General features: G+C 44.2%; 1 protein-coding gene across 1 annotated transcript in view; it reads left to right on the top strand.

The window, feature by feature from the left end:
- The window catches only part of LOC137339250 (cadherin-18-like), a 237523-nt gene that overhangs the window by 26233 nt on the left and 183678 nt on the right, over positions 1–27612 (top strand). Inside the window, exon 2 of the mRNA XM_068001882.1 lies at positions 19880–20174. Coding sequence (XP_067857983.1) covers positions 19880–20174 — 295 coding nt within the window. The remainder of the gene's footprint in view (positions 1–19879; positions 20175–27612) is intronic.

Below are 27612 nucleotides of genomic sequence, written 5' to 3' on the forward strand. Positions count from 1 at the left end.
TTGGCACTTCTGGCTGAAGATGGTTGCAAACGCTTCAGCCTTGTCTTTTGCACTCACGTGCTGGACTCTGCCATCATTGAGGATGGGAATGTTTGCAGAGCCTCCTCCCGTTAGCTGTTTAATTGTCCACCACCATTCATGACTGGATGTGGCAGGACTGCAGAGCTTTGATCTGATCCGTTGGTTGTGGAATCGCTTAGCTCTGTCTATAGCATGTTGCTTCCACTGTTTAGCATGCATTTAGTCCTGAGTTGTAGCTTCACCAGGTTGGCATCTCATTTTTAGGTACACCTGGTGCTGCCCCTGGCATTCTCTTCTACACTCCTCATTGAACCAGGGTTGATCCCCTGGCTTGTTGGTAATGGTAGAGTGAGGAATATGCTGGGCCATGAGGTTACAGATTGTGCTGGAATACAATTCTGCTGCTGCTGATGGCCCACAGCACCTCATGGATGCTCAGTTTTGATATGCTAGATCTGTTCTGAACCTATCCCATTTAGCACGGTGGTAGTGCCACACAACACGTTGGATGGTGTCCTCAGTGCGAAGACGGGACTTCATCTCCACGAGGACTGTGCGATGGTCACTCCTACCAATACTGTCATGGACAGATGCATTTGCGACAGGTAGATTGGTGAGGATGAGGTCAAGTAAGTTTTTCCCTCGTGTTGGTTCGCTCACCACCTGCCGCAGGCCCAGTCTGGCAGCTATGTCCTTCAGGACTCGGCCAGCTCGGTCAGTAGTGGTGCTCCCGAGCCACTCTTGGTGATGGACATTGAAGTCCCCCACCCAGAGTACATTTTGTGCCCTTGTTACCCTCAGTGCTTCCTCCAAGTGGTGCTCAACATGGAGGAGGACTGATTCATCAGCTGAGGGAGGACGGTAGGTGGTTATCAGCAGGAGGTTTCCTTGCCCATGTTTGACCTGATGCCATGAGATTTCATGGGGTCCAGAGTCAATGTTGAGGACTCCCAGGGCCACTCCCTCCTGACTGTTTATCACCGTACCAACACCTCTGGTGGGTCTGTCCTGGCGGTGGGACAGGACATACCCAGGAATGGTGATGGAAGAGTCTGGGACATTGGCTGAAAGGTATGATTTTGTGACCTGATCAAATCCCTCTGTTATGAGTGTCTTTTTAGGGTCAACATTTCAGTTTCAGCCAGGCGCTATCAGGATTCTAATGTACTAATGTCTTGTAGAGAAATTAACCCTACAGTGTTGGATTTGCCACAGCTTTTCCAACACTGTCATTCCATGCTCTAATATACATATTACTGTAGCAAAAGGATGATAGCAACTTCCACCCCCATACTTGATCCAATCAAAAACATAATTCTATTTTATTTTGTCTTTTGCTAATACACTGTCCCTTTAAACAAACCTTTTCTTGATAAGATGAGTAATAATGAAGCACAGAACAAAACATTTATCCCTTTTTGCACCCTGCTTTAGCACCACAAGACAAATAAATCACAGTTTTGAAACAGAATAAAGCTCCTTCAGCAACATAGCTTAATTCCAGCCTCAGAAGAATATTCCCTATTGCAGTAGTGTGAATTTGTCCATTTTCCGCACCAGCTGTCATTCTGGGCTCTCTGAGTGAGACTGCCAATTTTGTGCCAGCTGGAGCCATTTGTGCGGTCGATTTGTCCTCATTGGGGCTGGGATTATACTAACCAAGCTGACTTTACTTCGGACTCTTGCATTCATTTGGAGAGAAGATACTTTCACCCAATCAGTTTGGGCTAAGTTTGAATCCAAAATCCAGAGATGAACGGATAGTGCCCTAATCCATTGCAGTAACCAATTTTCTCAGCATATCTGTTTTTTTTTATATAACAGGGACATATTACGCTACATGTACAAATAGAACATTATAGCAGAGTACTTTCCTGTGGGGAAAATGAGCACTGTTTGATTTTTCAATAACTTTTTCCAGTTTTTCCACTTGATATCCCATTTTCCACTGAGTACCCACATGGGAAGTGATAGCTGGCCACCTGTGTGGGTGACAGAAATTCTCTTTGCTTTGACTTTTAACAACCAACAGCTCTAGTACTCTGCCTGGTAAAAGTCTTCTTTAAAGGAAATGTTGTTGTCCTCAAGCAGAACTCAAGCCATATAAATTCCTCCGAGTGTATCTTTTTTATTTTAAATTGCATTCAACTAGTATTGATTTCAGGATCAAATTCCCTCCATTACAACAGTAACTACACTTCAAAGTACTTCATTGGTAGTGAAACAGTTTGTTATATCCTGAGGTCATGAAAGGTGATATATAAATTCTTTTTTTTAAAAAAAGTTTCTTCTTCCCTTGTCTTTCAGGGATACTTTTCATTTCAACTTAAGACTCGAATACTGGCAGCAAAAGTTTAGATATTTCAATATCTCACTCACTAACCACATTTAAAAATAATGGCTGCAGAGAACATTACCATTTCCTGTCATCTAAAAGCCCCATAAGCTGTGTCTGGGATGACTCTGCCCGCCCAGTGTTTTCAAAGTAATTAATTACACCACTGAATAGTACACAAAACAATCATGGTCACATTTCAGGTTTTTTTGACCATTATTCTACAGAAAGTATTTGAAAAAGAGTTACTTTTAATTTTTTTTAAGCAAAGTATATTCTTGTAAATTTTGAGCAAGCCAGACGAAAGGTGCTTCATATATGAAATGGAAATTGTTTTTCTCGGAGGCTAAACACGAAACAATTTATTAGCTTGTCTAAGTAATCAAAAAAAACATACACCCATTGTGTTGGAAAGTCCTTTGATTTCTGTCTGTCTATGAACAGGTGGAAATAAAATAATAGAGGGAGCAATTTTAATGAAGAACGACCAGGGGTCAAGGTGGGTGGGAAGCTGCCCAGTCCTCTGCAGCGTGAGACCCTGGAGATTTTAACTCTTAGCCCTCATCTGCATGATTGCCGTTAATCTCCCACCTGAACCCAGCTGGAAGCACTACCTGGCCAGTGGGCAGGAAAGGGATTTTGGGCAACAAGGGACTGCCACCAGGACCCAAAAGAATGATACCCAGAACTATGGTAAGAGGGGGGGTGGGGGTGGTCGGACGATCAGAGTGGGAGGGAAGCCCGGGAGAGTGGAGGCCCAAGGTTTCCTTGTGGAGCCCGGAGGAACACTGCTGCTCTTGCTGGCTCACAAGGAAACAAAAATTTAAAAAACTCACCTTTCCTAGCCCTCTTCTTGTCTCGACTCTTCAACCAGACAGGCTTCGCCACGCAGGCCTGGAGTTAAAATTGCGCTCAGGCCATGATGATGTCATCAGAGCCCAATCTGCATTCTTAAAGCAAGACCCCGTTGCCTTCCACTGGGTGTCCTGCTAAAAGGAACAGGTTAATATCGGGACCTCCGGGAAAGCAGCATGACCAGAGGGACAAGTCACACTGGTCATTTAAACTGCCTGGTTCTCACAAGACAGAGAAGGTTAAAATTGTTCCCTGATGCTGGGACGCAGACTGGTGAAAAGACATTTTGAAACAGGATACTGCGCAGGCAGTCAGCTTTTTAAACAGAGAGCTGTAAAAGCTTTAGCCAGGTTCAGAAAATCAGAAATTCTGGACGAACAGTTAGAAGATAGCTTGTTTAAGTCAACCAAGATGACCCACTGACATGGGAAGCACGGCAAGTTCTTTATATTATACTATTGTTTTAGGATAGGGTGTGCTATTTGAATGAAGTGAGTCTGATTATAACTGACATTCTGATTGATTTGTATCAGAATTTGTCTCACCAAGTGATTGCTCAGTCCATCTTAAGAAAGATTGAAGATGCATTCATGCAGAAGACACGAATATCCAGGTCACAGGGGGATGCTATTGTTACTCCTCTGGATTAGACTTTCCTGTGACTGGCCACTATATTAGCTGATATTTTTAACGGTTCTCTATGCCCAGGAACTGTTCCTCTCCCTTCAAATCTGCCGTCATCACCTTGGCGCCTTGGTCCTTGCAAACTACCACCCCATCTCCAACCACCCTTTACTCTCGAAAGTCCTTGAACGTGTTGTCACCTCCCAAATCAGTGTCCATCTTTCCCGCAACTCCATGTTTGAATCCCTCCAAATCAGGCTTCTGCCCCTGCCACAGTACTGAAATGGCCCTTATCAATGTCACAAATGACATCCTATGTGACAGTGATCCTGGTAAACTATCCCTTCTCATCCTTCTTGACCTGTCTGCAGCCTTTGACATGGTTGACCACACCATCCTCTTCCAATGCCTCGCCTCCTTATCCAGCAGGGTGGGACTGGCCTCATCTGGTTCCATTCCAATCTATCCAGTCATAGCCAGAGAATCACCTGCAATGGCTTCTCTTCCCGCTCACGCACCATTGCCTCTGGAGTCTCCCAAGGATCTATCCTTGGCCCCCTCCTATTTCTCAACTACATACTGTCCCTCGGTGACATTGTCCGAAAACAAGGTTCCACATAAACACCGACAACACCCAGCTCTACCTCACCACCGACTCCCTCAACACCTCCACTGCCTCTGATTTGTCAGGCTGCTTGGATGATCAGAAATTTCCTTCCATTAAATATTGGAAAGACCGAACACAAACTCCGTTCTCCAGCCACCGACTCCTTCGATCTCTCTGGCCACTGTCTGAGGCTTAACCAGACTGTTCGCAACTTTGGTGTCCTATTTGACCTGAGATGAGCTACCGATCCCATATCCTCTCCATACCAAGACTACCTACTTCCACCTTCGGAACATCGCCCATCTCTGCCCCTGCCTCAGCTGAGCTGCTGCCAAAACCCTTATCCATGCTGTTGTTACCTCTAGACTCGACTATTCCAATGCTCTCCTTGCCGGCCTCCAACCTCGCACACTCAGTAAACTTGAGCTTATCCAAAACGCTTCTGCCTGTATCCTGACTCACACCTAGTCCCGTTCACTATCACCTCTGTGCTCGTTGACCTACATTGGCCCCCGATCCGGCAACGCCTCGATTTTAAAATTCTCATCCTTGTTTTCAAATCCCTCCATGGCCTCACCCCTCCCTTTCTTTGTAACCTCCTCAAGTCCTACAACCCTCTGAAATCTCTGCGCTCCTTCAAATCTGGCCTCTTGCACATCCCAAATTTTCTTCACTCCACCACTGGCGGCCATGCCTTCAGCTGTCTAGGCCCTTAGCTGTGGAATTCCCTCCCTAAACCTCTCCGCCTCTCTACCTCTCTCTCCTGCTTTAAGACGTTCCTTAAAACCTACCTCTTTGTCTAAGCTTTTGGTCACCTGTCCTAATATCTCCTTATGTGGCTCAGTATCAAATTTTGTTTGATAATTGCTCCTGTGAAGTGCCTTGGAACATTTTACTACTTTAAAGGCGCTATATAAATGCAAGTTGTTGTTGTTGGATAAAGGACCGTATGAGTCAACATCCATAAAAGTAAGATGCTCAAGCCACTTAGGGAGCGTCTAATGCTGCTGGACCCGACAAGGTATCTATGGCAGACCTGAATGTCTACCGCTCACTCGAGATCATTTTCATCTTCACCACTTGAGCAGTAACCTGTTGGAACGGACCCTGTTGCACAACCCACCTGATCATCGTCCCATTGATTTCAATAGCATGACAATTTGGCAGGTTCTACAATGCTCCGCCCGGGCAGTGAAATTGAAATCTACCCCACTCTGTTCAATCCTAATGTTGCCATTAGTTCCAAAGCACATAGGGAGTGATTTTCACTTTGGGCATAGGCAGAAGACTGGTGGTAGGGGATCGGCCACCCGTTATATACCTCGCCTCATTTTCCTTTCCATTGAAGTCCATATGAAGGAAATTCGACCAGGATATATAACCGATGGTCGATCCGCAACTGCCAGCTTTCTGCCTGTCCCCAAAATGAAAATGACCCCCATAAGGTGCAATTATTTGTAGGTTTGATTGTTTCAGAAATATATACAGCTACAGTTGATTTCATTTAAGTAAATAGATGTGAGACATTTCTATTTAGTAAATGAAAATTGAAAATCCAATTCCATTTTCTATAAGCACCTTGTTATATTGATACCTGTTAATAAATCAATTTTAACTCAAATGCCTGCTAAGGGAATACATTTTTATTCAGATTGCTTATCAGTCCAGATTACATCAAGGTCTTCTGTGTAACACAATTCATAACTAATTTCTACAATCTACTGAGTTACAGCAAGTTAAAAGTAAAAATAGTAAAGAGGAGTTTACATTTTGGAAAATCTTAAATTATAGTTGGAAGTATCGCAAAAGGAGGAATGAGTGTGTGGGTCAGCAAACTGCCCTTCACCTCTGGCATCTGGAGTAGAATCCTGCTCAAAGAAATGGGATGAAAGTTTACTTTCCCAGCCAGTTCTGAGGATCCGATGTGTAATTAGTTTGGCCAAATGCGAGCAGCTGCCTTCGATATCATGGTAACATTTGACTGAGTGTTACACAAAGGAGCCCAAGCTAAACTTTAATTCAGTGGTTGTCAGAGGGAAAGCCCTCCAGTAGCTGGAGCCAGATCTGACACAAAGATGATGGTTGTGGTCATCAGATGTCAATCATTACAGTCCCAGGGCATTGTTGCTCAAGGAAACAACCTTGGCCCAACCATCTTCAGTTCCACCATCGCTCCACCATTGGCGGCCATGCCTTCAGCTGCCTAGGCCCTAAGCTCTGGAATTCCCTCCCTATTCCCCTCCGCCTGTCTACCTCTCTCCCCTCCTTTAAAATGCTCCTTAAAACCTACCTCTTCACTTGTCATAATATCTCCTTATGTGACTCGGTGTCAAATGTTGTTTGATAATGCTCCTGTGAAACGTCTTGGGACGTTTTACTACATTAAAGACACTATATAAATGCAAGTTGATGTTGCTTCTTTAATGACCTTTCCTCCATCATAAGGTCAGGAGTAAGGCTGTTCTCTGACAATTCCATAGTGCTCAACTGCATCCCCAAGTCCTCTGATAATGCAGCAGCCCATTCCAGCCTATAACAGGACCTGGATTATAGCCTGTTTGAGCCAACAGGTAGCAGGTAGCACTCAGATCACATAAGTACGAGGTAATGACCATCATGAAAAAGAGGAAGCCCAGGCATTTCCCTCAGATTTTCATCGGCACCACCATTGCCATGTTCCCCACCATTGATATCAATGAGGTCACCATCGACCAGAAGCTTAGCTGTAACAGTAATACCAATACCATAGCTAAAAGAGCAGAGGCTGGGTACACTGCGACAAATAGCTCACCTCCTGACCCCTCAAAGCCTCTCCATCATCTTCAAGGCTCAAGTCAGGACTGTAATAGAATTGGAATAATCATCACTTGCTTGGATGGGTATAGCAGCAAAAATACTCATGAAACTTGACACCATCCAGGACAGAGTAATTTGTTTGATTGATGCCCCTTTCACCAGGCTCATTATCCACCCCCTTGACGACCGGCACGCTATGACTGCAGTATGGAAGATTTAGAGGATGCGTTGTATCAACATTGCAAGGTTACTTTGACAGCACCTTCCTCACCTGCGACTACAATCACCAGGAAGGAGAAGAGCAGAAATGTCATGGGAAAACCATCGCCTGCAAGCTCCCCTCTTGGTCAAACACCATCCTGACTTGGACATTTGTTACTATTCTTTCATCATCGCAGGGTCAATATCCTGGAATTCCGTACCGAACACAACCATAAGCACAAGGACTGCAGTGGTTCAAAAAGATGCCTACTACCACATTTTCAGGGCAACTAGGAATGGGCAATAAAAAGCTCCCTTGCCAGTGTTGCCCACATCTCGAGAATAAATTTTTAAAAAGCTCACTGCAATGATTAATGGTTTCAGAACCATAACACAAAATTGCATTTAATTCAACACAAATTGATAATCCATCTGAAAGGAATCCACAGGGAGAGTATTGTGTGGGAAATGGATGTGTTTGGGGTAAAGCCATATTATTGGGTCAAAGAAAACATAACTTTACCCTGCATCTGGAACATGATATTTGTGACCTTGGAGTACACCATCGTGACATTGGATTTCTTTATGTAAAATGTTCCAAATGTACAAAATTTCACAATTTGCAACAATATGGTATCCAAAGATGCTCCACATTAGCTGTTATCATCCATTTCCCATAAGTAGTAATAGGTAGTGACTGCAAAACTATACCCAAGTGTTTCACTTTGTAAGGGAATAAAATTGTACTTCTCCATCAGTATATCCAATAACTATCAGATAAATTTTTTAAAAATTCGTTCATGGGATGTGGGCGTCGCTGGCGAGGCCAGCAATTATTGCCCATCCCTAATTGCCCTTGAGAAGGTGGTGGTGAGCCGCCTTCTTGAACCGCTGCAGTCCGTGTGGTGACAGTTCTCCCACAGTGCTGTTAGGAACGGAGTCCCAGGATTTTGACCCAGCGACGATGAAGGAACGGCGATACATTTCCAAGTCGGGATGGTGTGTGACTTGGAGTGGAACTTGCAGGTGGTGTTGTTCCCATGTGCCTGCTGCTCTTGTCCTTCTAGGTGGTAGAGGTCGCGGGTTTGGGAGGTGCTGTCGAAGAAGCCTTGGTGAGTTGCTGCAGTGCATCCTGTGGATGGTATATACTGCAGCCACAGTGCGCCGGTGGTGAAGGGAGTGAATGTTTAGGGTGGTGGATGGGGTGCCAATCAAGCGGGCTGCTTTGTCCTGGATGGTGTCGAGCTTCTTGAGTGTTGTTGGAGCTGCACTCATCCAAGCAAGTGGAGAGTATTTCATCACACTCCTGACTTGTGCCTTGTAGATGGTGGAAAGGCTTTGGAGAGTCAGGAGGTGAGTCACTCGCAGCAGAATACCCAGCCTCTGACCTGCTCTTGTAGCCACAGTATTTATATGGCTGGTCCAGTTAAGTTTCTGGTCAATGGTGACCCCCAGGATGTTGATGGTAGGGGATTCGGCGATGGTAATGCCATTGAATGTCAAGGGGAGCTGGTTAGACTCTCTCTTGTTGGAGATGGTCATTGCCTGGCACTTGTCTGGCGCAAATGTTACTTGCCACTTATGAGCCCAAGCCTGGATGTTGTCCAGGTCTTGCTGCATGAGGGCTCGGACTGCTTCATTATTTGAGGGGTTGCGAATGGAACTGAATACTGTGCAATCATCAGCGAACATCCCCATTTCTGACCTTATGATGGAGGGAAGGCCATTGATGAATCAGCTGAAGATGGTTGGGCCTGTGACACTGCCCTGAGGAACTCCTGCAGCAATGTCCTGGGGCTGAGATGATTGGCCTCCAACAACCACTACCATCTTCCTTTGTGCTAGGTATGACTCCAGCCACTGGAGAGTTTTCCCCCTGATTCCCATTGACTTCAATTTTACTAGGGCTGCTTGGTGCCACACTCGGTCAAATGCTGCCTTGATGTCAAGGGCAGTCACTCCCACCTCACCTCTGGAATTCAGCTAATCCAATAAATAATGTAGATATCTAATGCACACATTATCCAAAGACTTTTAATGCACTAATAGACCTAATTAACTGAAGCATGTCATGGGATCCCAAAAGGATCCATTTTATTCACAGGCATGGATGTAGTTTAGATATGAATAAAGCAACCTTCTCTAGAATTCATTTAACTGCAGGAGTTTTGTGAAAAGGATGAAATCTTGTATTAGCTTCCTTTGAATGCAAACAAAACATAGTTCTCTCCGTCACATTTTGCTTCATTATATTACTCCAACTTTGTACCAATGCTGTTTTGGCTCCCAGCTTCAGTTGAATATTCTTATTGCTACAGTAACCTATGCAAGTCTTCATTTTGATTATCCTGGGCTCCATTGAATTGTCTATTTATTCTGTTATAGTTTTGAACAACTTATTCACTGAACAGTGTTTGGTAATGGGGGTTAGTCTTAAAATACACCTTCACCTTCACCGGATATTATTTAACTCAACATATCCTAATATAATTTATTAGTATGAACTTTCATACAAGTAGGATTTTCAGATAATCAACTTCAGATGTTTCTCAAAAGCCTTACACTGATGATACTTGTTTTTTAATTTTCCATTGTGAATGTATTTGCTTATCCTGAAATGAATCAGACTGACAGTTAGCATACACATTGGCAAACCCTGTCATTGAAAAACAGACTAGATTGAATACTAAGCAATGCATTTAAGGGAATTATTTCAAACCCATAATCTTCTCTCACTTAAGCTTTATTCTTGTGGGTACAATGTTATGAAATTCCCTAGCCTCCTGATTAGAGTATAGCCTTGTAATCACTCTCGGGTGTCTATTATTTTCCATTTTATTTTCCAAAATTGTAGATGCTACTATGTCACACGTGGTTATAACTGAGGTGTGTTGAAAGGCTTAATTTCAAAATTTGAAGCAAAATACTCGTTAGAAAGAATAATTATAGTAATAACAAAAAGACAACAAGAGCAATCATCTAAAAGCACTTAACATACTCAGTTATGGATCACTTCCATAAGCAACATGTGCCTCCACAATCCTTTGTAATTTAACTTTACATAGGCATTGTAATTGCTGTTAGATTTTCTTCATACTGTATTAATATGAGGATATAAGACTCTGTTAATAGATAATAGATATTTATATTTGTTATTTCACTTTTATATTGCTTTTTGCGTTAGGTTGAGTTGAATAATATCCGGTGAAGGTGTATTTTAAGACTAACCCCCATTACCAAACACTGTTAAGTGAATAAGTTGTTCAAAACTATAACAGAATGAATAGACAATTCAATGGATCCCAGGATAATCATAATGAAGACTTGCATAGGTTACTGTTGCAATAAGAATATTCAACTGAAACAGCATTGGTACAAAGTGGGAGTAATATAATGAAGCAAAATGTGATGGAGAGAACTATGTCTTGTTTGCATTCAAAGGAAGCTAATACAAGATTTCATCCTTTTCACAAAATTCCTGCAGTTAAATGAAGTACAGTTCATCCTCCCTAGTGTAGACTTGCACAGATTTAAATATGGAACAGATGCAAACCTATAGATATTTACACTACCAACTAACAGTGAAATTATAAATTGGAGATCATGCATAACTGTCAGAAATTGGAGATGTGAACCCAAATTTTCCTCTTTTTATGTTATTACTGCCAAAATGGCCATTAGTGGGACATAGATTGAAATGGAAGAGGTTTGCTTCCATGCATTTTTCTCTGTTAGCTCATTAGCATAACATCAGGTGTACGTTTGGACAATCTTAAAAACAGACGAGCATTAGGACTTGAAAATTGAATGTAAGTTAAATTAAAGGATTTCAGATAAAGAAAGGGGAGTGTCATACTAGGGGAACACAAACTCTGAAAGCCTTTGGAGAGTCTCCAAAGGCTTCTCAATCCATTTGCAACCTGTGCCTCGGCATGGGACTAAGAAGGGATGGGAAAAAAAAATTTAAGGAAGAGGAAAGCCAAAGCGCAGGCCAGTGATAACAGGCAAATGATGGCAGGCAAGTGACAGAGTAGTTTCACATCTGACCATCTGTTTGATGGCTGCTGGAGTGGAGGTGATGCTGTGGAGGGTGACTTTCTGTGCCACTCCATGGTACCATCCCCACAGGTCAGAACGCCTGCAATGAGGTGGAGCCAAGTTTCTGGCCACAGCTGAGCAATGCTGGCACTGCATGTGGCAGCTTTATGCTGCATGGTAGCTTCAGGTGCCCTTATAGCAGATGGCAGCAACTCTACATATGCCTTTCTGCTGAGAAGGCAGTTCTGCATGGTCATTGCTAGGCAGATGTTTCAGGATCATTAGAAATGGGTGATGGCACGTTGGTGGCACTGCCAATTAGGTTATGCTGGTTCTTGATCAACATGGCATGCCTTCTTTCATGCTGTGGCACTGAAAAGAGGACGTACCATTATTGGAGTGCTTCTGAGTAAGCATCCAATATTATAGTTATCAGGGATTCACATATCTGTGTGATGCCATCTAGTCTGCTATCCCAGCGTCCTGTGGGAGGACAAATCTCCAATGGCACTAATCATCTGCCAAAGGTATATTCACCACTTTCTACAGACCTAGATATGTGTGTACTAGAGGCTGAGCACAGAGCATCTTTTGTGCATTCAGACCTGTCTGGCATCCCTCTGCAGGTCCTCCATCCATGTCAGATAGCCTGATTCTTTGATGCCAGGAGCGATGAAGGGAGAAAAATATAATTTTCGTCAATTGTGAAAGACATCATTTTGTGTCCTGTGTCCCAGTTTGAATTTCAATGGAAATAGAAGAGGAGGGAAATATTGAAGCCTCCTGACGAGCGGAAAGGGAGCAGTAGCGCCCCAAAAAGGGTGGAGAATGACTTGCCTCTGCATTCTTGCTGTTGTCGAGGCAGCCACAATCTTCCCCCAGGCCTGAGCGACTGGACCACCCACCTGAGTCAGGTGCTAGGCCCTTTTAATATGCAAATCTGGGTCCTATGATGCATTAAGGTCTCTGATTGCTATTTTAGGACAGTACTGGATGAAGTATGCACTGCACACACTCTGCCCAATATCAGCTGGTGATTTAGCCAAAGAGGTTTTACTGTATTTTTGTTGGGCTGGGAGAAGCAGGAGTGCTGCTCAAACACCGCTCCTGTTGTGTTTATTTTTCAGTACAGCGGTTAGCTTTCCAGTGAAGTGTTTACTATCTATGAGTTTAACTATATACATTCTGTATGCGTATATAACTGTTTAAACATTCATTGACAATCTTATTTCATACAGAATTCCAATGTAAACACAAATTGGAAATGTATTTTTGTTTAAACTATTGCTGTTTGACAAATTTATTAGTGTTTTTTGAGGATGTAACTAGCAGGGTAAATAAAGGGGAACCAGTGGATGTAGTATATTTGGATTTTCAAAATGCATTCGATAAGGTGCCACATAAAAGGTTGTTACCCAAGGTAAGGGCTCATGGGGTTGGGGGTAATATATTAGCATGGATAGAGGATTGGTTAAAGGTCAGAAAACAGAGAGTAGGGATAAACGGGTCATTCGCAGGTTGGCAGGCTGTAACTAGTGGGGTGCTGCAATGATCGGTGCTTGGGCCTCAGCCATTTACAATCTACATTAATGACTTAGATGAAGGGACTGAGTGTAATGTATCCAAGTTTGCTGACGATACAAAGCTAGGTGGGAAAGTAAGCTGTGAAGAGGACGCAAAGAGTCAGCAAAGGGATATCGACAGGTTACGTGAGTGGGCAAGAAGGTGGCAGATGGAGTATAATGTGGGGAAATGTGAGGTTATTCACTTTGGTAGGAAGAATAGAAAAACAGAATATTTTTTAAATGGTGAGAAACTATTAAATGTTGGTGTTCAGAGAGACTTGGGTGTCCTTGTACAAGAAACACAGAAAGTTAATATGTAGGTACAGCAAGCAATTAGGAAGGCAAATGGCATGTTGGCCTTTATTGCAAGGGGGTTGGAGTACAAAAGTAAGGAAGTCTTACTACAGTTGCACAGGACATTGGTGAGACCTCACCTGCATACAGTTTTGGTTTCCTTATCTAAGGAAGAATATACTTGCCTTAGACGCGGTACAATGAAGATTCACTAGATTAATTCCTGGGATGAGAGGGTTGTCCTCAGAAGAGAGGTTGAGTAGAATGGGCCTATAGTCTATGGAGTTAAGAAGAATGAGAGGTGATCTCATTGAAACATATAAGATTTTGAGGGAGCTTGACAGGGTAGATGCTGAGAGGTTGTTTCCCCTGGCTAGAGTCTAAAGATCGCAGGAAACGGAGTCAGCCATTCAAGACTGAGATGAGGAGGAATTTCTTCACCCAGAGGGTTGTGAATCTTTGGAATTCTCTACCCCAGAGGGCTGTGAATGCTGAGTCATTGAATATATTCAAGGCTGAGATGGATAGATTTTTGGACTCTAGGGGAATCAAGGGATATGGGGATTGGGCGGGAAAGTGGAGTTGAGGTCGAAGATCAGCCATGGTCTGATTGAATGGTGGAGCAGGTTTGTGGGGCCGTATGGCCTACTCCTGCTCCTATTTCTTATGTTCTTATGTTCCTCTTTTATTTCCATTGATGCCATTATTGAGGAGGGAGAGGGAAGAAACTGACAGGTGGGTCGGTAACGAGAGGACACAGATTTTACGATCGTTGCCAAAAGAACCAAAGGGTAGATGAGGAGAAAGTTCTTTACGCAGCGAGTAGTTATGATCTGGAATGCACTGCCGGAAAGGGTGGTAGAAGCAGATTCAATAGTAACTTTCAAAAAGGGAATTGTATATATACTTGAAAAGGAAAAAAAAATGCAGGGCTATGGGGGAAGACCAGGGGAGTGGGACTAATTGGATAGTTCTTTCAAAGAGCCAGCACAGGCACAATGGGCTGAATGGCCTCCTTCTGTGCTGTATGATTCTATGATTCTGTGAACGCTGTCATGGACAATCCCATGGTTGATCACTGTGTGCTACTAAGACCATGACTGGCCAATATAAGGCATATGTTCAGCCTGTGGAAAATTGCCCAGGTATGTCCTGTCCACAAAAATCGGAACAAATCCAATCCGACCAACTACCGCCCCGTCAGTCTACTCTCAATCATCAGCAAAGTGATGGAAGGTGTCGTCAACAGTGCTATCAAGCGTCACTTACACACTAATAACCTGCTCACCGATGCTCAGTTTGGGTTTTGCCAGGACCACTCAGCTCAAGACCTCATTACAGCCTTGGTCCAAACCTGGACAAAAGAGCTGAATTCCAGAGGTGAGGTGAGAGTGACTGCCCTTGACATCAAGGCAGCATTTGACCGAGTGTGGCACCAAGGAGCCCCAGTAAAATTGAAGTCAATGGGAATCAGGGGGGAAGTTGTCCAGTGGCTGGATTCATACCTAGCACAAAGGAAGATGGTAGTGGTTGTTGGAGGCCAATCGTCTCAGCTCCAGGACATTGCTGCAGGAGTTCCTCAGGGCAGTGTCCTAGGCCCAACCATCTTCAGCTGCTTCATCAATGACCTTCCCTCCATTATAAGGTCAGAAATGGGGATGTTTGCTGATGATTGCACAGTGTTCATTTCCATTCACAACCCCTCAGATAATGAAGCAGTCCGTGGCCGCATGCAGCAAGACCTGGACAACATCCAGGCTTGGGCTGATAAGTGGCAAGTAACATTCGCACCAGACAAGTGCCAGGCAATGACCATCTCCAACAAGAGAGAGTCTAACTACCTCCGCTTGACATTCAATGGCATTACTATAGCCGAATCCCCCGCCATCAACATCCTGGGGGTCACCATTGACCAGAAACTTAACTGGACCAGCCATATAAATACTGTGGCTCCAAGAGCAGGTCAGAGGCTGGGTATTCTGCGGCAAGTGACTCACCTCCTGACTCCCCAAAGCCTTTCCACCATCTACAAGGCACAAGTCAGGAGTGCGATGGAATACACTTCACTTGCCTGGATGAGTGCAGCTCCAACAACACTCAAGAAGCTTGACACCATCCAGGACAAAGCAGTCCGCTTGATTGGCACCCCATCCACCACCCTGATCATTCACTCCCTTCACCACTGGCGCACTGTGGCTGCAGTGTGTACCAACTACAAGATGCACTGCAGCTACTCGCCAAGACTTCTTCGACAGCACCTCCCAAACCCGCGACCTCTACCACCTAGAAGGACAAGGGCAGCAGGCACAAGGGAACAACACCACCTGCACGTTCCCCTCTAAGTCACACACCATCCCAACTTGGAAATATATCGCCGTTCCTTCATCGTTGCTGGGTGAAAACCCAGGAACTCCCAACCTAACAGCACTGTGGGAGAACCTTCACCACATGGACTGCAGCAGTTCAAGCAGATGGCTCACCACCACCTTCTCAGGGGCAATTAGGGATGGCCAATAAATATTGGCCTTGCCAGTGACGCCCACATCCCGTGAACGAATAAAAAAAAAAGTCAGCCAAATGTACCAACTTTTCCAGCTCTTCCAGTAAGGAGGTTCCTACCATGTTGAGGTGCTGCACAACATTCCTGACAAAAACTGGCAAACACTCACATCAAAGCATTAACATCCAAGCTGGCGACAGGCAGCCCTGGGACTTGGGTCTGTCACCATCTGGCGGGAAATAAATTACTGTATCGAGCTGCTCTAAATTTCCAGATTGCTAATAGAGTCTAATCTCACTACTGCAAACTTCAGAGGGCTGACAAAGCAGTTTTCACTTTACAAGGAATTCATTGCAACAACCGTCAAACTCTCTACTATATTCCGAATGGATCTTTAGAAATTTCTGAAGCTGAGTTGTCTATTAAAATAAGGGGGGGTGGGAGGGATTTTCAACTTCATCCTGCAGTGCCTGCCCATGAACCACAGTCGGCAGGTCCCAAACCATTTTGAGGTTCAGGCCTCAGTGAAATTTTACCTGCGAGCTGTGGGCACCAAATGGGCGCTGCACTGTAGCTGGCTGGTTTTGGATAGTGGAAAATGGGACAGTTCCTGCAGAGAGCGCCAACAGGTCGGGCCTTTTTTGCCGGAGTGGGGCGGGGGGGGGGAGGGGGAGGCGGCAGGGTGGAATGAATTGTGTTGAATGGGGGAGGGGGGTGGCGAGATAGGACCAGCAGCGGACCGGTGAATTTCTGTGTTGCCGGGGGAGTGGGGGGTTACATTTGTGCTCCTCCTGGCACCATACAATCTTTTTAAAAAAAACTTACCTTTCCCTGATCCACTGCTCACTGACCGGTACAACCTAGGCTATCATATACTCCACCCAATTGTACAACTGGCGTAGGACCCTGATTGGCATATTTAAAAAGCACCTCCATGCCACCTGTTTTGGGAAGGTGCTGAGTGCCCATTTAAATGCCTGCCTAAAAATTGAATCAGGCAGGTCAAGGTGCACAACAGGTTTTCCTCTGTCGCTCGCCTATTTTTCAGGTGAGAAAGGGACTGCCGGCAGTTCTTCGACAGCACCTCTCAAACCCGTGACCTCTACCACCTAGAAGGACAAGAGCAGCAGGCATATGGGAACACACCACCTGTACGTTCCCCTCCAAGTCACACACCATCCCGACTTGAAAATATATCGCCGTTCCTTCATCGTCGCTGGGTCAAAATCCTGGAACTCCCTTCCTAACAGCACTGTGGGAGAACCTTCACCAGACGGACTGCAGTGATTCAAGAAGGCGGCTCACCACCACCTTCTCAAGGGCAATTAGGGATGGGCAATAAATGCTGGCCTTGCCAGCGACGCCCATATCCAATGAACGAATAAAAAAAAATTCGAAAATTCCCCTTCCCCCATGATCTCTATAGACTCTAATTTCAATGCAAAAATATAGGAGATACTCTGAGGAACTGTGTCGAATGAAAGCACTGATTAGAACTTTTCTAGACTTAGAGAAATTTTCAAAGCTGCTTTCTTCACGTGTCAGAAATACCCTTAACAAAACTGTTTATGTCCAAATTGTTATCTCAGTATACCGATCAATGAGAATTTTACTTTGTTTACTGCTCTTTTTCAATGGCTTTTCATTTTCAAGAAGAATTGAAGTGATGCATGGAATATGTCCTCAGCATTCCATTGTGCAATTAAACTGTAATATCATAAACATGGAAATTACTTTACTTTGAAATTACTTTACATCTGTCTTTACCAAGGAAGAAAATGCTGCCAAAGTCACAGTAAAAGAGGAGGTAGTTGAGATACTGGATGGGCTAAAAATTGATGAAGAGGAGGTACTAGAAAGGATGGTTGTACTTACAGTAGATAATTCACCCGGTCCGGATGGGATGCATCCTAGGTTGCTGCGGGAAGTAAGGGTGGAAATCGCAGAGGTGCTGGCCATAATCTTCCAATCCTCCTTAGATAGAGGGGTGGTGCCAGAGAACTGGAGAATTGCAAATGTTACACCCTTGTTCAAAAAAGGGTGCAAGGATAAACCCGACAACTACAGGCCATCAGTTTAACCTCGGTGATGTGGAAGCTTTTAGAAACGATAATCTGGGACAAAATTAATAGTCACTTGGACAAATGTGGATTAACAAAGGAAAGCCAGCACGGATTTGTTAAAGGCAAATTGTGTTTAACTGACCTGATTGAGTTTTTGATAGGTAACAGAGAGGGTTGATGAGGGCAATGCAGTTGATGTGTATATGGACTTTCAAAAAGCGTTTGATAAAGTGCCACATAATAGGCTTGTCAGCAAAATTGAAGCCCATGGAATAAAAGGGGCAGTGGCAACATGGATACAAAATTGGCTAAGTGACAGGAAACAGAGAGTAATGGTGAACGGTTGTGTTTCGGACTAGAGGAAGATATACAGTGGTGTTTCCCAGGGTCGGTGCTGGGACCACTGCCTTTTTTGATATATATTAATGGCTTGGACTTGGGTGTACAGGGCACAATTTCAAAATTTGCAGATGACACAAAACTTGGAAGTGTAGTAAACAGTGAAAAGGATAGTGATAGACTTCAAGAGGACATAGGCAGGCTGGTAGAATGGGTGGACACATGGCAGATGAAATTTAATGCAGAGAAGTGCAAAGTGATATATTTTGGCAGGAAGAATGAGGAGACGCAATATAAACTAAATGGTACAATTCTAAAGGTGATGCAGGAACAGAGAGACCGGAGGGTATATGTGCACAAATCTTTGAAGGTGGCAGGACAGGTTGAGAAAGTGATTAAAAAAGCATACGGGATCCTGGGCTTTATAAATAGAGGCATAGAGTACAAAAGCAAGGAAGTTATGTTGAACCTTTGTAAAACACTGGTTTGGCCACAGCTGGAGTATTGTGTCCAATTCTGGGCACCACACTTTAGGAAGGATGTGAAGGCCTGAGAGAGGGTGCAGAAAAGATTTACTAGAATGGTTCCAGGAATGAGGGACTTCAGTTACGTGGATAGACTGGAGAAGCTGGGGTTGTTCTCCTTAGAGCAGAGTAGGTTAAGAGGCGATTTGATAGAAGTGTTCAAAATCATGAAGCGTTTAGATAAAGTAAATAAAAAGAAATTGTTCCCATTGGAGGAAGGGTTGAGAACCAGAGGACATAGATTTAAGGTGATTGGCAAAAGAACCAAAGGCAACATGAGGAAAAACTTTTTTACGCAGCAAGTAGCTTTGATCTGGATAGCGCTACCTGAAAGGGTGGTGAAAGCAGATTCAATTGTGGCTTTCAAAAAGAAATTGTATAAATACTTGAAGGGAAAACATTTGCAGAGCTATGGGGAAAGAGCAGAGGAGTGGGACTAACTGAATTGCTCTTACAAAGAGCTGGCACAGGCTCGATGGGCCGAATGGCCTCCTTTTGTCCTGTAACCACTCTATGATTCAATCAGCGAAATGCTATGATTTTCATAAATGAAGCTTTTGCTGTGACATATTTGGTTGATACCAATGTCTGAGAACCATTGTTATTCAAAGACTTAATCTTAAGCTCTCCAATGGTCTAATGGTTAGAGGTACTACCCTGTGTAGTACTAAGTTATACAGACCAAAATATTGCATATTCGATTCCTACTTTGCTGTGTTAGCTAATCTCAGCTGGAGTAGTAGTTAGGATGCTAAAATTGACCTGGGGTAGGGAAACGGAAAATCAGCCAGGCTTTCTATTCCTGATTAACCTCTGCTGGAAAATGAAGGTGTAGATATTGGATGAGGACAGAATTAGGCTCATCTGGAATATCCCCATGGTTGAACAGCTTGTCAATACTATCTAGGCTCACACTTGAAGAATGGGCATTTGGGTAAGGTATCAGAATGCAACTGACATCCATGGAATCCTACCCCACCAAGAGTCGGGAGAATATTTGGGGAAAAAAAGGAAACTCAATTGGGAGACTAATATGAGAAGGTGAAAACAGCACAGGATTTAATTAAAATGCCTACATAATACACATGTTCTTATGTTTCCATCATATTTTTTCCAGCTTCACTCAAATGCAGATAAAGGCGATGGATCAGTCAAGTACATCCTTTCAGGGGAAGGAGCTGGGTCTATATTTGTTATTGATGACAGCACAGGAGACATTCACGCAACAAAAAGTCTGGATCGTGAACAGAAGACACATTACATTCTTCATGCTCAAGCCCTGGACAGAAAAACAAACAAGCCTCTTGAACCTGAATCCGAGTTCATCATCAAGGTGCAGGATATAAACGATAACGCGCCGGCATTTTTGGAAGGACCTTACTCAGCCTCTGTCCCCGAAATGTCTGAAGTTGGTAAGGTTTTGTTTAAACCGTTTGAGCTTTCTTTCACTGCAGTTTAATGCACCGTTGGTGGAGCTAATATTTAGGGTCAATGATTCTGCACATGTTAATGTATTCTTTGTTTGCAGATTAATTCAATCTAAACTATCAGGGTAGGTACTATATTAATAGGACACTGTCTTAATGAAAACTATAAATGGCATAGGCCCTCATATTCCTGACCATAGTGCTTGTGGAACACTCATTTTCCTGGTGCTACAGAGAGAACTAGTGTTTTGTCAGGTCTTTGCCCCTTTGACATTGTCCCAGTACTTGTAGGTCTTCCACAAATGGGCAGGACTGTGCCTGTGCCTATGCCTGCATCTGCAATAGGTGCATTTCCAGTGTTCCCATGGAAATGAGGTGGGACTGGGTGTTCTCGCCCCTCCCGTCTCAATTACCTTTTCTTATGACCAACACGTGCCCATTTCTAATTATGCCAGCTAAAACTGGCAGTGGCCTTTTGCCTTAGACCCATGGCCCTTGCCCGAAAATGGGACGGTGTGAGAGGTCCTGGCACAACTTGAAGAGGGCCCAAAAGTTAAGCAAACTTTTTTTTCATGGCCCACCAGGTTTTCGGGACTTAGAGTCTTCCGGCTGCTTTTCTTCAACAGTAGTCAAAGGGCCCCAAGACCAAAAACCAAACCCACAGCATCACCTGTGTTCCTGTTCCCTATTTCTAGTGCAAAGTCCTACTAGAAGGCAGGCATGTGCTTGGGGTGCATCTCAGCCATACTAATAGTCTGGCCTGCTAATTTTGAGCAAATGATGGCCCTTCCAGTTAGCTCCTCCTGACCAACATCCAGGTGGGGGGGGGGGGTGGAGGGGGAGCAATACTGGGTCCATAACGTCACAAATAGTATTAGGATGCATTATCTTAGCAGCAACAACAGTTGATTGTGCTGAAGTTATACTGTGTGATATTGATAATGAACTCAACAACAGGTTCCAGTGACATTCATCTCTTTGTCACTTTAATGAAGGTATAACCAGGTTAAATAGATGGGTTAAGGCCTTTGTTGGAATAGTGAACAAATGAACACCATATAAATGCATTGCAGCACAACCTCAAACCAAACGCAGTACTAATGAACTCCTTCAAAGAGGAGATGGAAGTATATTAGTTTGTTAATAGGACTGAAGATTTCTCAGATTGTTCTAGACTGAGATGATCAAAGTCTCCACAAGATACGATTGTTCCTGTGTTATCGGAGCCAGGTTTGTGGGGGAGAGGGTTGTTAGCTGTGGAAGGCAATAGACCAGGGTTTTATACTGGACATGTGCAGATTGCTGAACATTTTGAAGTTTGCTTGATTGGCCTCAGGAACTAGAGTGTATTTTTACTGAACTTTCTGCTAGGAGATTAAACACAGCAAGCAAGATAAGTTATGTTGTATATGGTCTGTGGAAAGAGTGGCTGTGATGTGCAGAATGTTCTTTTTCATGTACCATGCTCTCCTATCTTTGTACTATTTGAAAATAATGTCCACAGTCGTACATAACATTTTTGGCTCTACTCCCTCCCCAAATACGATGAAGAAAAATTTTGTCAACATGCTTTCATACAGACAGTGGATGAAGCGGGAATTCCACTCTGCCGCTGACCTCCGCTTCTGACCCTGCCGGAGTGTCCGTGGCCATGGTGGGGTCATGCAGATCTAAATGTTTTGGGCACCCGCCCCAGTAGAGGCCAGTATTGGGTGCCTGCTAAAGCGGGGTAGAAGGCACAATGCCGGACAGTAGCAGGGGGTTGCTACTCGTGAGGGCCCTCCCCAAAAACGTGCAGCTCCCCATGTCATCTGCCCCACTTATAAGAGATCCAGTGTTAAAAAATTGTAGAAGTTAGTTCCAGGGTCTTTCATGCCATGACCCTCACCTGGATACCCCAGTGGGCTCCACTTTTGCCTGTGCAAGACATGTGGTAAGTGTAGCATGCTTGGAAGGAACATTTGACCTTTGATCTATGCTTCCCAAAGTTCTCCACCACTGGAGTTTTCCTCGCGTCATGTCTGGGTCCGTTGTAGACTAATTGATAGCGATTGATTGCTATTATTCGTCATTATTGCTGTATCATGTGACTACCAGGATGGTAGAAGGCAAACTAGATGGACCTTAGTCTTTTCTCTTCTGGCAATTCCTGCGCTCCTGTTTTCTTCTTCTTGTCCAGATCTTTGGCAGCAAGGGAGGTGGGAGCTCTGGGATTCTGATGGTGGAAGCTCTCTTGCTGGCCCATCCACTTGTCACGCCAGGGACCTTGTATGGAGTGGATAGAACTTCTGCCCAGCCCAGGCCCCATTGAAAACACTTGGAGGACCTTCTTCTTAACATTCAGGGCCAGTGTCTCCTTTAAACTGACAAACATAACTCCCAATAAATCTGAAAAATACCAAATAAATTAAAATAATGATGGCCATGGATGTACATCACATGGGTTTCCCTATTCGATGCAGCAGAGCTCACTCAGTTCCCCAGGCTAGATGAAATCAAACTCCCTTGAATTAATGTGCATGAGCCCTTCAACTGAGAATTTTTATTCAATGACAGAAGTATACTGGAAAGCAAAATTCTTTAGGTCACCATCACCCCCAAGAGTGCTGTTCTTCTTTAATTTCTCATGTAAAATAGCACTCTTTATGCAAATATAATGCAAATCCTAAGAGATATAATCAGATTTTAAAAAGCATGTAGGAATCAGTTATGACTTTCAAAAGTAGACGCTCATTGCAATGTTTTTAATGTATTAACTTTGAAAATGTCAGTAGTATCCAGCTGTTTTTTCAAATTTTATCTGGACCCCTGCAGTGCGCTGTATGTGGTTATACATCTGAGACCTAAATCAGAGATTTAATGTTGCAGTTCTACTCTACTTGCTCTATTTGAATTGTGCTTGATTAGTAAAAAAATATATCTAGGAATGGTCCATAAAGAGGGTAACTTCTCGTTCTGGATACCCCCACCAGAGGAAATAGTTTCTCTGTATCTACCCTAGCGAAACCCTTAATCATTTTAAATACCTTGATTAGATCACCCCTCAACCTTCTAAACTCAAGGAAATACAAGCCACCTTTATGCAATCTGACCTCATAATTCAACCCTTTAAGCAATGGTATAATTCTGGTGAATCTTCCTGAAGTTTGGTGTCCAAAAGATCAGCAAAGAACCCGTAGCAACCCACTGAAAAGCAATCACTTGAAAGGCTGGAATTTCATCTCATCATTTTGCTGCTTTTCTTTCTTCAAAGTAGGTACTGTTACGTGTTTATTAACCAGCAGGTATATATTTGTATAAATTTCATAATTGTCCCTAGATTCATTAAAGATGCCTATGCATTTCCTTCTATGGTATTCCATTTTCCGACACAACTGTTTGCTTCCAGACTCCTACCTGTGCATTGGGCACTTGAGACTCATTTTTCCTTCTTGTGTGCAGCGAAATTTCTTTCACTAGCCGTTGTTCCCCATTTCCGTGTCTTACAGCCAGGTACAGTCATGCATGCACAATTGGGCCCAAACTTGGGCATCTTCTGCTCGTGCTATTTTAATTCAAAAACGTTGCCATTTTTTTTACCCTTTTTTTGTGAGACAGTTGAAATTTGGCTCGATTACATATTGGGCCTCACCTTCTCCATTCTGTCCTGCATTCACATTCACCATGGCTGATTTTAAGTGCCCCTGCTTGGCATAAAGCAGGTAGTAGTGGCCTGAAAATAGGGCTGGATCACTTACTCCAGCCACAGCCACCTTGGGAGGGTCCTCAAATGGGCGACCAGAGGGCCCGCCTGTTTCAGATGGGAAACCACTTGGAATATGCAAATTGAGGTCCTATGACGTATATAGGACCACGTTTCCAATTTTGTGCTACAAATGGTCAAGAGCGTGCACTTTTACACCGGCATTGAGCGGCCTAATCAGCGGTCCTCAAAGGGACTGCTGGAGGCTGCTCAGTAAACGGCCGATGTTTAATTAAATTTATTTTTGTGGGGTCAGGAGGAGGGCTCCCCCCATCAGTCCCCCTCCCCCCCCCCCCCCCCATTCTCCTGCAAGGAGCCGGCCAATTCCCCTCCCTCCTCACCATCGAGCTACCTCAAGAGCATCAATTTGGAACCCACACCTGCTTGTAAATTAGGCCCGAGCCTCAAAATGGCACGGGAACTCAATGACAGCAACAGCGGATAGTCGACGGAGATACTCTGCCCGTCAACCACTTGTTATGCACCTCAAATTACAATCAGCCCCAATCCGCCGTCCTTTCAACGCGTGAGTAAAAAGATGGGAAATGGTCAAATGTCTGTAAAAGAGCCGAAAACAGTCTAGGTGAGATTAATTCACTCTTTCAAAGCTTCAGACTTTATCCAGTTGAAAGTAAATAGTCCAGCAGATTTTTTTTTCCAGTAGACTCTGCCAATGTACACTCTGTCATGGTATACAGAAAGCTACAGGAGCAGATTTTTCTCCTCGGTGTCTGGGTGTTAGAGCTTGGCAGGGTGTAAGTGCTTATCAGAAAATAGGGCACAATCTCTCTCAATTTTCAGTCCACTGTGGTGAGTTCATATCCTACCACTTGCATGTTCTAATACACTGTTACACAGACACTTTGCTAGTTAATGGCTGTTTTGTTTTTTTAAGTTTTATGCTTTCATGGTGGCAGAAAGAAGCACCAAATGACCAAGGGGATCCTTGTGGAAGATGGCTCACACAAATAAGTCACTGAGCCAGAGGTCCCATGCTTGATTGTTATGTAGTAATACCTGCTGGGAAGTGCATGTGTGAGTGTCAGGTGAGCGCAGGTCTGGGCTTGGCTTTGTTTCTTCCCAAGGTCAAACAACCTGTCATTGCTTACGGTCCAGATGAAGAACTGTCATTGACTATCAAACATTAGTATTGTGGCATATTGCTGAAGTTTGACATATGGGGGCAGACATTTTTCATTTCTGGACAATTATATTTCTTTTTAGCTATGATAACAACAACAACTACTTACATTTATATACCACCAAGAAAGTAGGAAAACATCCCAAGGCGCTTCGCAGGAGCATAATTTGCCCCTCCATTGGTGGCAGCACCTTCAGCCATGTAGGCCCTAAGCTCTGGAATTCCCTTCCTAAACCTCTCTACCTCTCTCTCCTCCTTTAAGATGCTCCTTAAGACCTACCTCTTTGACCAAGCTTTTGGTCACCTGTCCTAATGTCTCCTTCTTTGGCTCAGTGTCAATCTTATGATCACTTTCACTTTTCTCTCTCTCTTTTTCTCTCTCTTGGAATTCTGTGCTCATATGAAAGGTAGACTTACATGCATTGAACAATTATCAAATTGTATTTTTGCAAATTGGGCCCATCTTCAACAAATTTGCTGTTTGAAATGCACTTTGAGGGTAACTTTCCACAGGAATTCTCCAATCGTCCACTGTTAAGGTGGATAAGTGGGAGAACTCTAAGGCCCCAATATATATGGGGAGGCGGGAAGGGAGGTTTAGTTTAATGACAGCACCTGCAGCCAGCCAGATTGAGAGACAGGCTGTCTGTCGGACGTGTAGACCTGCGGCACCAGGCCGCAGCCGGGGAGTGGAGGGAGGCAGTCGGACATTGGAGGGGAAGAGTCGGACATCTGCGGGGGGGGGGGGAGGGGGAGAGTTGGACATCTGCAGCGGTGGGGGGGGGAGCCGGACATCGGCGGGGGCGGGGGGGGGTTGGGGGGAGTCAGACATCAGGGGGAGATTGCAGGGTGGGCTTCATGGGTCACAAAGTTGGGGGTCGGATATCGTGGGTCGGATATCATGGGTCAGACATCAGGGGTGAGGGGGTCAGATCGCTGGATGGTTTACAGGTTTGCCTGGGGGGCCGGGGGGAAGCACTTCTGGTCCTCCTGGCCCACAAGCAGTTCTGGAAAGGCACTTACCTGTTGGTTCCAGCAGTTCTCGCCTCCCTTTAGCTGCCGGGTTTCCCGAGGCCCAGAAAACCCAGCCCCCAGGAGTTAAATTTGAAACAGAGGTAAAATTTGAGGCAAGCAGCCTCATTAAAATAGTAGGTTAGCAGCCCAACCCCCAACCCGCCTCCGTTAAAACTGAAAGTAGGCACATTGGAGGCAGGTTGGGATCAGGTTTCCCATTTTTAAATTTTTAACTCCTGCCCCCTGCCCGTCCTGGAGGGGTGAAAATTAGCCCCTAACCCCCTGTGTAGTTAAAACTACTACTGCTACCATGATCTAAAATTGTTCTTTTTCTTTTTGTCTTTATATGATCACTCTCATCTGTAGAATAGACATTTGGTACTCTGCTGTGTTTTTCAAAACAGAAAATATCACTGACTTCAGTAATATCTTTGGTAATTGTAAAAATACTTAGTTGATTTGTAACGGCTCAATAACAAAAGCAGTTGAAATAGCTGAAGCATCGTCATGTCTCTGAAGCAGGCTCTGAACTATAATTTCACACTTAAACTTCTAGTTCATAATATGTGAAGTGTCGAACAACTGAAATTCAGAGGTTTGGTGACTGTACCACACGTTTGCATGAGCTAGGCAGCAAAAAGAAAGAAAGAAAGAACAAACTTGGCATTTATATAGAGCCTTTCACGAATTCAGGACTTCCCAAAGTGCTTTACAGCCAATGAAGTACTTTGTTGAAGTGTAGTTCAGAAGACTATTTACCGTGCTGATGGAGTTCCCAATCAGGTGGCGCTAATAACAAAGACAAATTGCAAGGAAAATGAAGATTTCGAACAAGTCATCTCCTGGCCCTTACAGAGTCGCCTGTGACTTAGGAGTAGTCCAGCCAACGGCCCTTCCATATAGGTTGTAGGATATAGGCAGTTTAAAAGATGAAAATCATGTGGTTTAATAATTTCTGTATGAGGATTTATTTCAATATATATCTTATTTGGGAACATACTGGGGCCGATTTTTGGATAGCCGAGCGGGTGCATTGGGGGCGGGGGGGGTTGTAAGATGGCGGAATCCCGGAGCGGGTTCGGAGCCCGGCTCCAACCTGCTGACTTCCGGGTTCCCCAGTGACCGTTTGGGTGCGCGCGCAGCTCCCGAATGCGGGACTCCCACTGGCAATTAAAGCCGGCAGGATGTTGCTTTACATAGTTATTTAGATACTTGAGGTACTTGACGGACCTCCTTGAGTGGAGATTTTGACAGGGGTGCAATTTTGAAGGATCCTCAGCGTGTTTCCCATGCTGTGGGAAACACTCCCTGTTGGAGCAGACGTGTTTCAACCAGCAGGCAGTGGGAGATGCAAAGGATTATTTGACAGGTGGGGGGAAAAGCTCATTTATTGCAGGAGGGCACTCTGCCACTTCAGACAAAGTTTTGACTGCAACACCTTTGTCTTTCCACTCAAAATGCTTAATTTATACCCTAAACTCTGCTGTGCAAATGCATTTACCCACTTTACAGACCCCCGCAAACTC

This window comes from Heptranchias perlo, chromosome 2 (genome assembly GCF_035084215.1).
Source record: "Heptranchias perlo isolate sHepPer1 chromosome 2, sHepPer1.hap1, whole genome shotgun sequence".
NCBI lineage: Eukaryota > Metazoa > Chordata > Chondrichthyes > Hexanchiformes > Hexanchidae > Heptranchias > Heptranchias perlo.